Here is a 14412-nt window from a genome sequence, read left to right on the forward strand (position 1 = left end):
CGCACCTTTGTGCCCCGAGTATGCAACATACTGTATTTTGGTTGTAAGTGCAAGCGGAGCGCTGAGCCATCTGGTTGAAGATGCATGTTGTTCCGCTCATCTTGTGGTAAATAGGTTCAGATATATGATGCTTTGCATGTAATAAATACATCATATTTTGCGACACAAAAGTATAAGACATTTATGTTGCATAGGTGGGCCAAGAATAGTTCGATGACAGCCACTCTGGCGTCTCTCATGGCCCATTGTGCAATTTTGGCAAGTAAGAACTTAGCAGGTTAATTGTTAAAAAATGGACAACAATACTGGCAATACAGTGCAAGTATGCACTGTAGTTTTTTCTCGTCTAGCACATATGCTTGATATTAGTGTCTTCTGCAATGTGGAACAAAAGAAACGGGCATTTTCAGAAACCTTTACTTCAACTGTATGCATTTGTAGCATAATTTTAGCCGCAGCTTGAGGCACACTTTTTAGCAGGAAATTGACTCGTTATATTTTAATGAAAACGCACAGCACCAGTGTCAGTCAAAGCTGCTTGTATAATGAATTCGAAAAAAGAAAATTCCACACAGTTCAGAATATCTACGTATTTGAACTTTGGGATGGCAAACTGTTCAATATTGATAATGAATTCATTATAGGCATCCCCTGCTAACCATCGGCTGGCGCTGTACTCCATAGCTGCAGTGGTGCTGGATTAGTTTCGCTTTGATGATTTCTTGCTTGGATCAAACAACATTGATATTTCTGAGGAAACGTTGCTACAAGAAGTGGTGTGCCATTAGAGGAATACACAAGTGAATTCTTCCTCCGTGCTTAAGGGGACACTAAATGGAAACGTTCAGCTGTATTAGTGAAGCATGTTTTGACAATAGCAAAACAGCCACTTGTAAGAGGTTTGGTAAGCCTGAATAGGCGTAAGAACAAAATACGGGTGGCAACACTACTACAAAGTCCCTGTGCCAGCTTGCCATGAGCATGCATGAAGAAAGCAAAACTATAATGGATGCAGCATTTAACGAGACACAATTGAGGTCAAACGAGTCGGCCCAATATGTGATCGTTGCGTCGGAGCGTGCAGTAGGTTTTACTGTTCCTGGTCCATCTGTGCTCTGCAGGCACATCAGCCGAACAACTGTGCATATATAATAAAAATTTGCTGGAAACCAAACATTCTTGGCCCATACGCCGAGACTCTGAGGTCACGTGTCGGGCCGAATTTTTGAGGAAAAAAAAAAGCAAAAGGAATGGCTTCACAGGGAGTTGGCTTGCAAAGGCTAGCAGTGTTACGTGATGTTCCCTCCTAGTTTAATTTCATTTCCTTCCTCCATGAATTCCAACAGCACTTGCTTGGGTCTAGGTAATGGTTTACTGTTAATGAAGGACTAAATTGCATACTAGAGGAACAAAAAACTTCACCTTGCAAGTTTCATTAATTTTATTGATGCCAAAATGGTCCAAAAATACCATATTGCTTTAATTAAAATTCATGCATGTCGTCACATTGATATACCAATTTTTTGGCATAAAATTCAAGAAAGGGAAGTTGACATTCAATTTTTTCAGAATAGTCGCCATCCTTTGGGAAGATGAGTGAAGATATTTTTGAAAAGATACACATCTAAATTGAATTAGCGCTGCTCTTTAGCATTGTGTCTACTTTTCAATTTGTATTTTGCTTTAAATGCAGGTCCTTGAGAAACCCTAGCAAAAGGATGCTATAGGGCAAACCCCAGCAAGCCCTGAATAATTTACATTCCTACTTCCATTAATTCGATTTACAGAATCGACGCGATTGATCGAATCATCCGGCTGGTCGCAAGGTGCAGAAAAAAAAAACATTGGAACACTGCCGATTCATTTGTCAGTATTTGCCCGATTCTAACGCACCCCGAAACAAACGCACCCACTGTCTACGTGCCTAAAGAACGTAGAAATAACATTAAAGCTCCTAAACAAAGTAGAACTCTTAACGCACAACTCTTTAGCAAGAAAAAAACGGGCTAGGACCTAATATGTATTGCACCAATGGCGGCCGGTTTCTCAAAAGTCCGCTTCGCCGCACGGTTTTACAATTTTATGGACACGCCAGACGAATTTTTGCCGTCGCCGTCGCCGTAACGTTCCGCATAAAGTCCGAGGCCGGAAACACCGTCGCCGCGCGTCGTATGCTGTGTGTGCGAGTGAAATCACGCGAGGGAAGCTGACCATCGCGGCTCAATCTGGCGTGCGTACGTAAAGGAAGAAAGCGGAGAGCTGGCGCGCCGTATTCCGCCGCGCGATAGGCCTTGAGGTGGATGGGAGGGCGGCGTTGTGCTCCCGCAGCAGCTGCGCATTTCGCGACCGGGCGCAAAGGGAACAGACGATCGCGGCTCAATCTCGCGCGCTGTACATGGAGAAAAGCGGGGAGGCAGCGCGAGAGGGCGGCTTCGACTCCGCCAACGAGAGCGCACTTTGGACGGCCGCGCGCGCGCTGTATATTGAAAGGGATCTACAGACGGCTCACACCTTTGTGCGCGCTGTGTTCTCGCCGCTCTTGAGTTGAAGCGATGGACCGCACCAAGGTCACTTCGCACGCTGCTGCTGCTGCGCTTGCTCACACCAGTTGCTAACACCAGTGTCCGCACTCGTCGAGTGTGATATATAGGTTCACGTTTGCTTGTGCGCGCTGACACCATGCTTGTTAATTTAGTTAGCAAGCGAATGTTTCCAAGTTTATACGGCCGATAAAACGACTATCCTCACTTTGTATAGTTGTGCACTAATTTGCTATCGCAATCAGTGCTTCGCCTTTCGGCCAAAACTGCGAAGTTTTAAAGTTAGCTCCACCGCAATACACTTACGCTATGCGGTAGAGCACACGAACGCCTCGAAGGCGGCTTTGGTTTCGTATCCGACTGCACCGCGCAGGTAATTTTCTGCCGTCTTTACGAAGACAAAAAAAAAAAAGAAAAACAGGTGCGAGTTAGAATAAATGCCCTAATCAGCCATATTGAGCTACTGTTATTACTTGAATATCTTTCTAGGACAGGCCAAAAATAAGCATTTTCGACATTTTTTAAAAATTATTGACGTATGTTCAACGCATTCACTGTTAGCTAAGCTTCGCCGCGACACACACTGCCCCTAAAGGGGTTGCTATTAAGGTTACCATAGGGGTCAGGCACGTGCATGCTCACTGGTCAAGTTCGAATTATCAAGTGAATTATCAAGAATCGAAATAACGAAAGTTTGGGGAAATGCATGGGCGCCGGCTGGAACTTTCGGTTGGGATCGACTTAACCGAAAATAGAATTAACCGGTGTTAAATTAAAGGGCGTATATTGTACTATAATAGGTTTTCTACGAACCAGTTCTGGTTTCATTTCTCAAGAGGTGTATACATATGTGCCACGACCCAGTATGTGGTCACGTGGGACTGGTACAATATATGCTAAGTTATGGCATTGGCTCATTCCGCTGTCTACAATGCTGTTACTCGTTGTGCAGTACTATGTAGCAGCATTGCACGTTTCTTCAACAACTCCTCTGAGAAGGGATGCAGGCTTTCTTCCACAAAGCTTCACTTTCATTTCCTTTTTTTTTTGGATAATCTAGTACAACTCACATGAAACGATACAAGCTGCAGATAGTTTCTAAGGTCAGATACCAAGGGCTATGCCAGATTTTAATTCCCATAAGTGAGCTCGCACCTGTGCTAAGGAAAGCAGACTAGTGAACAGCAGTGACATTGACTTGCTTAAAGGAAAGGCTGATCCAGTATAAATGGAAACAAAATTTTAATCAAAAGTGACAGCTATACACGCACAGCACAAAGGGGAAGATCACTATAGACACATTATTTATGTACAATATGGCTACAAAGCTACATTTCCGAGATTGGAACTTTCCAAACTGCAGCTCTTTTATGGTGCCCCTAGACTCAAACAAGCATGACAGTCTTCAAGAGCATTTAAAAGTGATGCAAACTCAACCTCATGTGCATTTTGAATTGCCCTTGTTGGGCAGTCTTGAATATCAACAACTGAGTGTCATCCAGTGCTACATTTAACAACGCACCCAGACACCCAGAAACACGTAATTAAAGCTGGAAATATGCAACTACACATATATACAATAAGCTTTAAGTTGTCCAATATGCCTTGACACAGCCTGTCTTATGCATGGATCATTGTTAAAGCACTAAACTTTAAACAAACAAAGGGTACAGTAATACAGATGCAGCTACCTACTGAAACCAAGAAAACTGAGAAGCTGTTAGGCGAGTTCCTATATAGTGTGATCACGTAGCACCGTTGCAGTAGTACACTTTGAGCACTTGGCACTATATGTGTATCGCCAGGCAATATACAACGCTGCACACATAACACCGCACGCAATTACATTTACGTTGAAGTATTCCTGTTATCACAAGAACACCCTTTTGTCAAAAAACAATCGTGTTGTACAGAGTAGCACAAACATTTTAAAAAGGAAGTGAACATAGAGTAACAGTGAAAAACTCACATTCATGCAAGTCGTTTCTGAACACTAAAAAGTTAAAGATTGAATGCTATATAACAGTTGCTGCAAGATTACGTCCTTAGATTCAATTGTGTACATCAAAAGTAACTGGAATACACTGCTGTGATCCAAGTGCATTGGTACATGAGCTTGTATGGGTGTTTCTTTTTTTTAGCATAAACAGAATTTTTCAAAAATTTGCTGTGGCGAGTGGCGCAATTAGGCTCCTGGAGCTGAATCACCCAAACAGGCAGACATTATCTGCAGGAGGAGCCAAATGCATAATCGACTAATTTGCAAAATTTAACTTGTTCACTGATTACTTTAGGGTAAACATCGCAACTGACTTGTCGCTGGTGAGCTTACAAGGCACATCAACTTTGAATTAATTCTGAGGATGGCACCAGTTTAAAGACGAGCATGCCCAAAGTCTACAAAGAAACGCAATGGTGTTCCAGTTTTGTGCCGCCATGTATACAGACGGTGCTTTGTTACAAAAGTTACAGCAGTTCATTTTACCTTCAGCTTCGACTACACTTATCCCAGCTGTTAATGCACCTTGAGAGTTCACCGGGTTCAGTTTGTAAACTGCAATGTGTGCCCTAAATGAATTGGTTAGAAAGTTTATTAGTGAACATTTGGTAATCAGTTGATTATGAATTTCAGTTTCTTGCACAAGTAATTGCAAGAAATTATTAACCCTTGAGTAGTCCAGCTCAAGGGTTAGGATAGTGATATCTGCCAAAGGTGATGTTCAAAAATTTTTTAGCTCTAAAAAAAAGAAAGAAAGAAAGAAAGAACACCATGTGGTATATTGGAAACTGACAGTTCCTGTCATTATGAGCAATAACAGCACTGGTATCGCCATGAATGCACAGAATATGTCTGAAGTTACACAAGATTGAGCAACAACAAATTTTGATGTGTAAGCACCATGCTCCATTCACTTTCAATTTACACAGCCACTCAGCATGTAACTGCAAATATACTAGCTCTTCAAAGCAAAGTGATAATACTAGAACCACTTGTGCGTCAGTACACACTGAATACAGATCTAGCATAATCCAATCAACTCCCTGTGCAGTGAAAGAGTAGAACAAAGCAAGTGGTACAACTAGTTGCATATTCGTTGGATCTAGATGCATCACCTGTTGCTCCTAATGCTTTCTGCCAACCACTGCACCTCAGATGGCATTTCTATTAGTTGACAATAGAAAACAAATTTAGCACACTACAAAAACAAGGAACAGAAGACTTGTGTACGCTACAAAATAGCGCACAGTCACGAGCAAAAGTTTGAGGACCACAGATGCCATGAAAAAATTTTTTTGTTGCAGCCTAGGCATGCAGGCTTTACTCAAGCCTGCTAAGTGTTACAGTCGGCTAAGTGTTATAGTTGGCTAAGTGCTATAGCCTACCTGCACCTGACCGATCAGTGCAATCTATTGAGAAAATTCCAAGTTGCACGGCACAGCTAGAATAAATTTAATTTTTTTTTTATTTGATGCCATGGCCTCTAGACTTTTGCTTGCAATTGAACTTTTAACGTGCATGTGTAGAATACTGTGCACATATGCTCTATAGACTTGTTATTATGCCTGCTGCATATGTAACACTTTAGCATAAACACTACTAAAACGGTCGAAAACGGTGGAATCCCCTCTTACCCACGAACCAAAAGGAACTGGCAAATACACTATTTCATAGATATATGCCATATATATCACATTCACGATCCAAATTAGTACACTTAGGCCTTCTTCCCTTAAACAGGTAATTTAGCACACACTTCCAGACACAAACTGACCATGGTTAGCAAATAAAGCTACCAGAGACTAGACACGAATCCTCTGCTGGAGTCAACTATCAAAGAGGATGTACAAGTTGCGCGAGGCTTGGCTTCACATGGTGAAATTGTCGAAGACACGCTTTCTATTTCTACATCACCCACCGCATGACTAAAATGTGCGCTGACCAGTGTTCAGCGTTGACACGATAACTTCGCTATGCCGGGACAACGGAGCCCTAGGAAATTTCACAGCAAGAGAAAGATAAATGCCTTACGCTAGTCATAGGCACATCCACTTTCAGCATTCATCATCGAATCCCACTGGCAATCCTTTTGATAAATAGTGTTCCCACTGCTCCTTTTTCTTATGGCGAGTTTCTATAAAGAGAGATGCTTTAAGTCACTTTTTGCTTTTGTGTTGCTACGCTGACCTAGCATACAGCTACCGTGATGATCAGTAAGGACATGGTCTCATTACTTCATCAGAGAAGAGAATTCTTTAGAGCAGGCCTCTTTAACTATTACTGAAGGAAAACTAGCTTTTCCCCGCACAGTTCCATGCCTCTGAAAGGCATGTAAAAGAAACTAACGGTAATTAATGCACAGGCTAGACTGGGCTGTATGTTGCTATTACATAAACAAAGATAATAGATCTTCATATAATGATGAGCACTTGATTGTTTTAACATTATTGGAAAAAGAAAATACAGGTCTCTGTTATTGTTTGCTTTTTTTTTTCTTTGCTACCAGCTTACAGTTCCACCACACATATTCAAGTGCACATAAAAGTGTAATGAGAATATCAAGATGTAGTTTCTGTTAAATCTGACTTGTATTGCAACAAACCTTAAGGTTGGTGAGTTATTTCAAGTTCATCACTTGAAAGCGGTACTGCAGATAACACAGAGACAAGGAAAAAGACATCGCATACCAAACTTTTTCTATTAATTGCCTTCTGTATGCGTTGTCTGCTTTGCATCTTTCCAAGGGTGAATTGACTTGCACTGTTGCAACAGCAGCCTCTTATCAGGATCCCAGAAGTAATGCCTACGTCATAACTGCTTCAGAGCTTCTTCTGAAAAACAGATCACCCAACTTGCATTCCAGGTCACCACATCAAGTATTCTGCTCTTTTGGCGTCATGAGTTACCTACAAAAATTGCTCTAGGGGAAACTGACACTGTTATCTGCATGAGCCACAGGTACGGTAGTTCAGCCAGCATGGAAATGCTAGGGTACTAGTACATTGATTTACCTAAACTTCATCTTTCTGGCATCAAATGACTTTGTCACATTGCAAATTGATCATTTTCAATGAAATGCTGAGTCACAAATGCGGTGATTCGCAATGAGTACGCATGTGTCCAGAGACTTATTGCCTTCGTGCACATCACAAAATGTGATTGGTCGGAAATTTAGAAAAATAAAGCATGGTAAATACAGTCAGAAGAACATTCGAAGATGCACGCATGAAGATTGGACAAATCCATCTTTCACCAATCATTCTCATAGTAGCTGAATTATTGCAGCGCCAGATTTCCCTGTACTAATAACCTTTGTAGGAAACTCAATGTCTGTCATTGTCCACCAGCGGCAGTCCAGTCGCCTGACGGCTTGCTTGATGTAATGGTATCCGTGTAGGCCTCAAGCCTTTGCACGAGCCTTGCGCACGGAGTCCAGCATCTGTCCGTGATTGCTCAGGGCGGCCAGGAGGCCTCCTAGATGTACCGGCGTGGCCTCTATGCTGTAGCTCAGCGGCGTGCCATCGAGTGCGGTCATGTGGCCTCCCAGCGATGCGAGAAGGGCATTGCCTGCGCACACGTCCCACTTTTTGATGGCACTGCTGTGCAGGTATGCGTCTGCGTGGCCTTCCACCAACTGTAGCACCTTGTAGCCTGAATAATAGCGAGAGAAGAGTTTCGGAACATGTAAGTGCAGCTTTTTGTCAACGCCATCGCTAAGCAAGGTTGCCAAACTGGCATCAGCAAAAGTTTGCAGGGAATGTGGGTGCTGACCGAACTGTGCGAGATAGGAAAAGCTCACATTTGTAAGAATGAAATGTGAAGCTGGGTGACGTATTTTTTTTTTCTTTTCTTCTTTCACGAACCTGTACCTGAATGCATATGGACAGCCCCAATGTCCAAGTACAGTCCGCCACAAAAGCTTATGGGGCACGGTCTCCACAACAGATGTGAACTTTTGCTGTGTTGAGGCATAGAACTTCTAATTTCATGAATCACAGTGCAGGTTGCAAAATGCTACTAAACGATAAAACATTTGAGTTCAATGACATGTGCCCATGTCAGGAAAAACAGGAATTCAGCATTTTCGCAAATGCCATGTCTCGTAAACTTTTGTAGCCGATTGTACGAGTGCAAGTCGCTTTGCAACCAAATTGTGACATTCAATTTGGCAACAGCCGAATAACTTGAACAACTGACTTGAGAAGGCACTACATCACTAGGCTTTTTGCAGATGTGAGAAGGTTAGAACATTTTTTTTTGTACTAAGCGACTTTACAACAGGAGTAGCTACTATCATAAACTCACTTTCGGGGATACACTCACTTTTACAAGATTTTGTCTGACTCGGCACGGGGCGCATTGGCATCAACGGAATTCCTCCTCGCTGAGTGCCAGGAATGCTGCCACCCATTCGCACCAACACATCCGGTTTTAAAGTTGCACAAGATCTCACGAAAGTGATCATGTCCTTGGAAGTGATCGGGCGGGAATACGACCCCGGAGCAGCACTTCAACCAATTTTCCTTAGTTGTTTTATGATTTTTCACTGTAATGATGTCTTAACTGTGCTATGTAATGAACAAGATACAAGCAAGCTTTCAATAATTCAGTGATAATGCTCTCACCTGCACCCCCAGCCGGCACTACTTTGACTTCTGGCCCAAAGGCCTTCTTGGCCAGGGCTTGCACTTCCCCGGGGTGAGATCGTGACACCACAACCGTACGAGTCTCGGTTGCGTCACCTTGAGCGGGGGAATGGACATTGCTGCCATGGCCAACCCAGCCCCAAGCTGTACAGAAAAGAAACAGCGGCATATGGCGTCAGTTTTATTATGTGTGTAGTTTTATGTATTTCATGAATACGTATATAAAAAGTAAATTCTAAATCTTCATAGCACTCTCCTTCAAATCTCTATGCTACCCATTTCACATTTTAATAGCACTCTATGGTTACAGCAACAGCCTGGCTTAACTAATGCATTTAACTAATCATGTCTCTGTGACACACCTAGTGATAAAACACACTCATTCAACTCAGATTTTGTAGGACCAGTGCTTACACAAAACACAAGGGAAAAGATACACATTGTGCTTACACACAGTACAACGCGCATCTATCTTTTTTTTCTTGCACTTCGTCTAACTACTAGTCTTACCAAATCTGAACTATGCTATACCAATTAGCACAAGCTTCTACATTACTGAAGCTCATTCAAGGGGCTCTGCAACACTTTCTTTCAGGTCACTGTATTCACTCTAGATCTATTCTCAGCATGTTGCAGAACACAGAGAGAAAGAGGAATTATGAAAATTCACTTGCATGAACCCAAGTTATCGATCAGAAAAAATTCTAAATCCAAGCAAAACGAGAGTTACCCTTCACTTAAATTTTTGAGCCTCTAGATGCCCCATTTCAATCTCCCATGACATCATGTGTTAACACAAGTTGGCACACCCCAGCTGCCAAGCCTGCTCTGCCTGTTGATGGCATTCCCATGGCCTCAGAGACTTGGCGCTGAACAGTCTAATCTCGGAGGCCATGGCATCACTTCTATGGCAACAACAGCTTCTGCGAGGCAGCCGTCGGCGCGCCAAAGTGCTCGACATGTAACGTGTCGTTTCCACGGCTGCAACACCTCGCCCGTGGCTATGCGATGCCTAAAATGGTTGTAAAACGCAATGCTGTAACTTTTTTCACAGTACTTGCAAAACCGTGCAAACGAAAATTGCACATTAGATTTTAAGCCAATGATCACAACATCACACCTTGACGTCACGTTCTGTCTACGAAGTACACAGAATTGCTGCATCGAGGCAACGCTGCCGGTGTCGCTCGACAAGCTTTTCCTGGTGCCTTGCAGGGCACCTTTAAAGGTTCAACGCAATGAAATATTAGACTGTGTAAAGTCAGTTTTCAGACACTACAGATACCTATACTGTCTGTATAGGGCTCTGTGCAAAATTCTATGTTTGAAAATGAGTGTACTGCAACGAAGAGCTAGCAAATACAGAACTACCTACTTATAGCGAAACCTCAAAATTGCAAGTCACATACACTATGCGAATTGATGCACATTAATAAACAAATTACAATTCCAGCTCTGCGACTTTGCCAAGCATGCTTTGAATTACTCATTTATAACTAATTTAAGCAAAGTGATATTTCACTGCAGCTGGCATTTTTGGATTGGTAAATTAGTGTAACAAAACAAGCTTCAGACACTTACATGCTAACTACTTCAGCCTCTTCAACTACAATAAAACTGCTAGTTAAGGGGGCCCTGAACTACTGCTTACCCAAGTGGAGAAAGGCATTTGAAGTGAAGATAGGCTATTTCTGAAATACTTTGCCGCAAGAAGTACTTCAATGCGTTCAGTAGAAGTGGAGTTATTGGCATTCAAACACGGCTTCCACTGTGCTCCTCTTCCTTCTTCAATGTGTTGCACTCCAAAGGCTATGACGCAGTGGGGCATGCCCGCAACGCTTCGCCTTCTAAATGTCACCGTGGCACACAGTTTAAATTTCATTTCGGATATCAACATAGACTTCCACCTTTGGTGCCTATGACGCGCTAAACATAAGCCAAACACGGTCGACCTCAGCAAGCTGCAGCGCGCTTAGCCAGTGGACTCGTGGCGACACCCTGTGGCGGCTGCAGTATCTATGCCATATAGCTGACCGCAGCTTGATGTCGGCTATCGCTCAATAGCAGCCATCTAAGGGAATGACGAAATAGTGCGTCCGATGACGAAATAGTATGTCTAGGGGAGAGAGTGGACAGGGTCTCCTGTTGAAAAAAAAGGCGACTTCGTGATCCACTTGCGAGCTCCACACACCACGTACAACAGCAAAACTTGGCTGAGATGTTCATGGCAGCATATGCTACCCGCGGACTATGCTATTTCACCAAGCTCGAGGGGTGGTTCAGGGTCCCTTTAAGTACTTCTAAGCTGTATGACAGTTCGTTTTCTTTTCTCTATATATTTCTGCCTCTCAGTAAAACACCACAGTAAATTTCAATGTCTGAAGTACCTTGTAAACTACTACTTTCTCGGCCCGTACTGCACCAATGTACCGGTTTTATTTATTTATAAAAGAACAGAGTAAGAAGAGATGTCTCATAACTCCATTAAGATTGCCTGTGAGAAGTGATGAATGAACAACATGCACATGATTGATTGATGCTCCCAAAGAGGCAAAATTTATGAATACCCTGTATCCACAACTTTGTGCTTCACAATTTTCCTTAATCATAACAGGACACAACCTTCTGTCTGTGTAAAACAAAATAAGGCAAAAAAGCATCTCCATATGCACACTTCGTTTTAGTGTACAACTAAGGTAACAAAAACATAGCGGATTTGTGAGAGACAGGAGCTTCCCTAATCCAGATCTGAGAAGTGTCAAAAAAGTGCTATAACTGCTGCGGCCAGGTTCATACTTGTCTTATTGAGGAAGGGCTGGTGTATGACGCCAATTACTGGTGAGCCGTGTACAGCCACACAGACCATGGTGGTGACATAGTCAAGCAGGTTTTCTGCAAGAAAGAAAGCAACATTTTTTTTTCTGTCAATTGTGCGACCCTGCATTGAATATTTATTCAAGTACAGTGCGGTTCACTCCTGTGTAGAGTGCGCGGGCAGCCCACTCAGCTGTACGTGGCGAAGGGTGCTGGGTTTGAGACAGTTCACTCAAGAGCATGTCACGATAATGGGCATGCAGACACACTACTGTGAATGTTTTCTGCAACCTGTGCTGCAGAGACCCTACAACTCCCGACCTATCATACTTGATCGGCTGATATTGATACCTCGAAATGCTATATTAAGCTTGGGAAACTTAAAGCAAAAGCATGCAAAAGCTATATAGTACCATTTATGACATGCTAGAGCAAAGTTTCAGTAGTGGATATCTCGGCAAACCAATTAGCATTTAACCAATTACCGAATTAAGTAATTCAAATAAAATTTAATTGATTTTTTTGGTAGAAATGTGCTCTCCATGGCTAGAAACAAGCTCAAGTTGTATTTAGCTTTCCTTGACATGGAATGGTGTTTGGGTTTTGCAGGGTTAAATGCCACAAATTTTACTGTGCATAATAATGTGCTAGCTAGTGCTGCGACTGCTTTGCATTTCTGGCAAAACTGCAACTTCTCTTTCACATATGCAACTTCCCTTCAAGAATGAAATCATCACTTCACCCCATGATCTAAGAGTGATAGCAGCTTGGAACTCTTGCTGTTGGCATGTTTACGATTTGCAGAACTGCATGTTGCAATATCGCTGCTCCAGCAGCTTGCATAGTGCGCTAACCTTCTTGATTTAAAAAAAAAAAAATCACAGTCTGGTGATGATGATGATTGGATTATGAGGCATGCTGTAGTAGGGGATTCCGGATTAATACTGACCCAGTTGGGTTTCTTTAGCATGCACCTAAATCTATGTACATAAGCGCTTTTACATTTCGCCCCAATCGAGACGCTACCAGGATTGAACCTGCAATCTCGAGCTCAGCAGCGCAACACGATAGCCACTGGTCTACCGCGCCACTGATGAGTGCACTTCAGCACGCAGAAGGGCCAACTTAGCCTGTTTCAAGGTTTATGTTCGCCTGTGCACTTAACTACACTTCTGTTTCTTTCTTTCAAGGCACCTGATGCTGCTCTGACTCCACATACCTGTGTACTCCTGAGTAGCGTCTAATGGGTCAATCCACACTGTGATGGCCTCTGCTGGAACAAGGACGTCATCTTTAATCAAGCCTCCCAGAGTACGTGCTCTGGACTGCAAATTAGTGGCTGCATCACGGTCTCCTTGAGTGTGTTCCTCTGAGATGATCTGAAACACAGCAATGTGCTGCTTCAGCGTTTTCTCCTAAAGAGCTATCCGCGCAGCTTTCTCATCAGCCAAAAGTGCCACAATCACTACAAGGGTCCGGTATCATCATGTGGTAACAAGTCTACCTGCTGCTGCAGTGGCTGTACTTGTACACGACACAAACATACAATGACAGTTGTGCCAGAAGAAGGGCAATTCGGCCGATCTTAGGCCAACAAGATTATTTTTCTTGGTGAGCACAAAAACAGATATAGATGCTATATCTTATTTGCTCTAGCGCAATGATGCAGTGTTTTTGCCCAGAGAAAGGAAACTACGAAACTATAGAACACATAACTCGCAGAGCACCAGAGTGCCCTTACCAAGCATGCTGCTCCCGAACCCATTAGTTGAAGGACCTGCATTCCTATAGCCCTTCTTGGCAGGCCCGGCGTCAGACTTTATGAGTAAGTCGAGTTCCACATTTCTTCTTATCTAAAGTTCTGTTTGACTGCACCTGTGGCCTAAACCACAATGCATCTGTTAATGCCTTCGCAAACAAGCAATGCATTCGCAAGCAAGCGGTTAGGCAAACACAGCACACACTGGGGCATGGCGCTATCGAGGTCGTCGCGCCTAAGGGCTCACCGAGAGTCCCGGAAAAGACGCCGACAGACCGCCGTACATGACGCGGTGCGAGCTGAGGTCCCCCGCCGTGAGTGGGTCGTCGGCGCCTTCGCGCGTCTTGCCTTTGCTCTGCTGCGCGAGGCGGTTGGTGAGGCGCACGCGCCGGACTTCGTCACCGCCCGCTTCCGCGGCGGCCACGCCGGCGTCCAGCAGTTGTCGCAGGCTCACCAGAGCGGGCCGCGAAGTCCGTATCCGCGCCACGTATAGCAGCACGAGCAGCGAGACGGCAGCGGCCAGGACGACCACCATCCGGCCGCTACCTCGAAGTGCCAACCAGGCCATGACGGAAGAAGAACGCGCGCACTTTCGCCACTTAGTACGGCAGCAGTACTCGTAGTACTAAGTGGTGGTGTACGGTCACACTCAGA

General features: G+C 43.7%; 1 protein-coding gene across 1 annotated transcript; it reads right to left on the reverse strand.

The window, feature by feature from the left end:
- Positions 1-3760: 3760 nt before the first annotated feature.
- On the reverse strand, positions 3761-14326 carry LOC142557195 (inositol monophosphatase 3-like). The gene is made up of 5 exons (XM_075668879.1): positions 14006-14326; positions 13219-13378; positions 11982-12077; positions 9165-9329; positions 3761-8190 (listed from the first exon to the last, which is right to left on the reverse strand). The coding sequence occupies exons 1-5, from the start codon at positions 14324-14326 to the stop codon at positions 7940-7942; spliced, it is 993 nt and encodes a 330-aa protein (XP_075524994.1). The 3' UTR covers positions 3761-7939.
- Between the last annotated feature and the right edge of the window lie 86 nt (positions 14327-14412).

Source organism: Dermacentor variabilis, chromosome 9 (assembly GCF_050947875.1).
Source record: "Dermacentor variabilis isolate Ectoservices chromosome 9, ASM5094787v1, whole genome shotgun sequence".
Lineage (NCBI taxonomy): Eukaryota > Metazoa > Arthropoda > Arachnida > Ixodida > Ixodidae > Dermacentor > Dermacentor variabilis.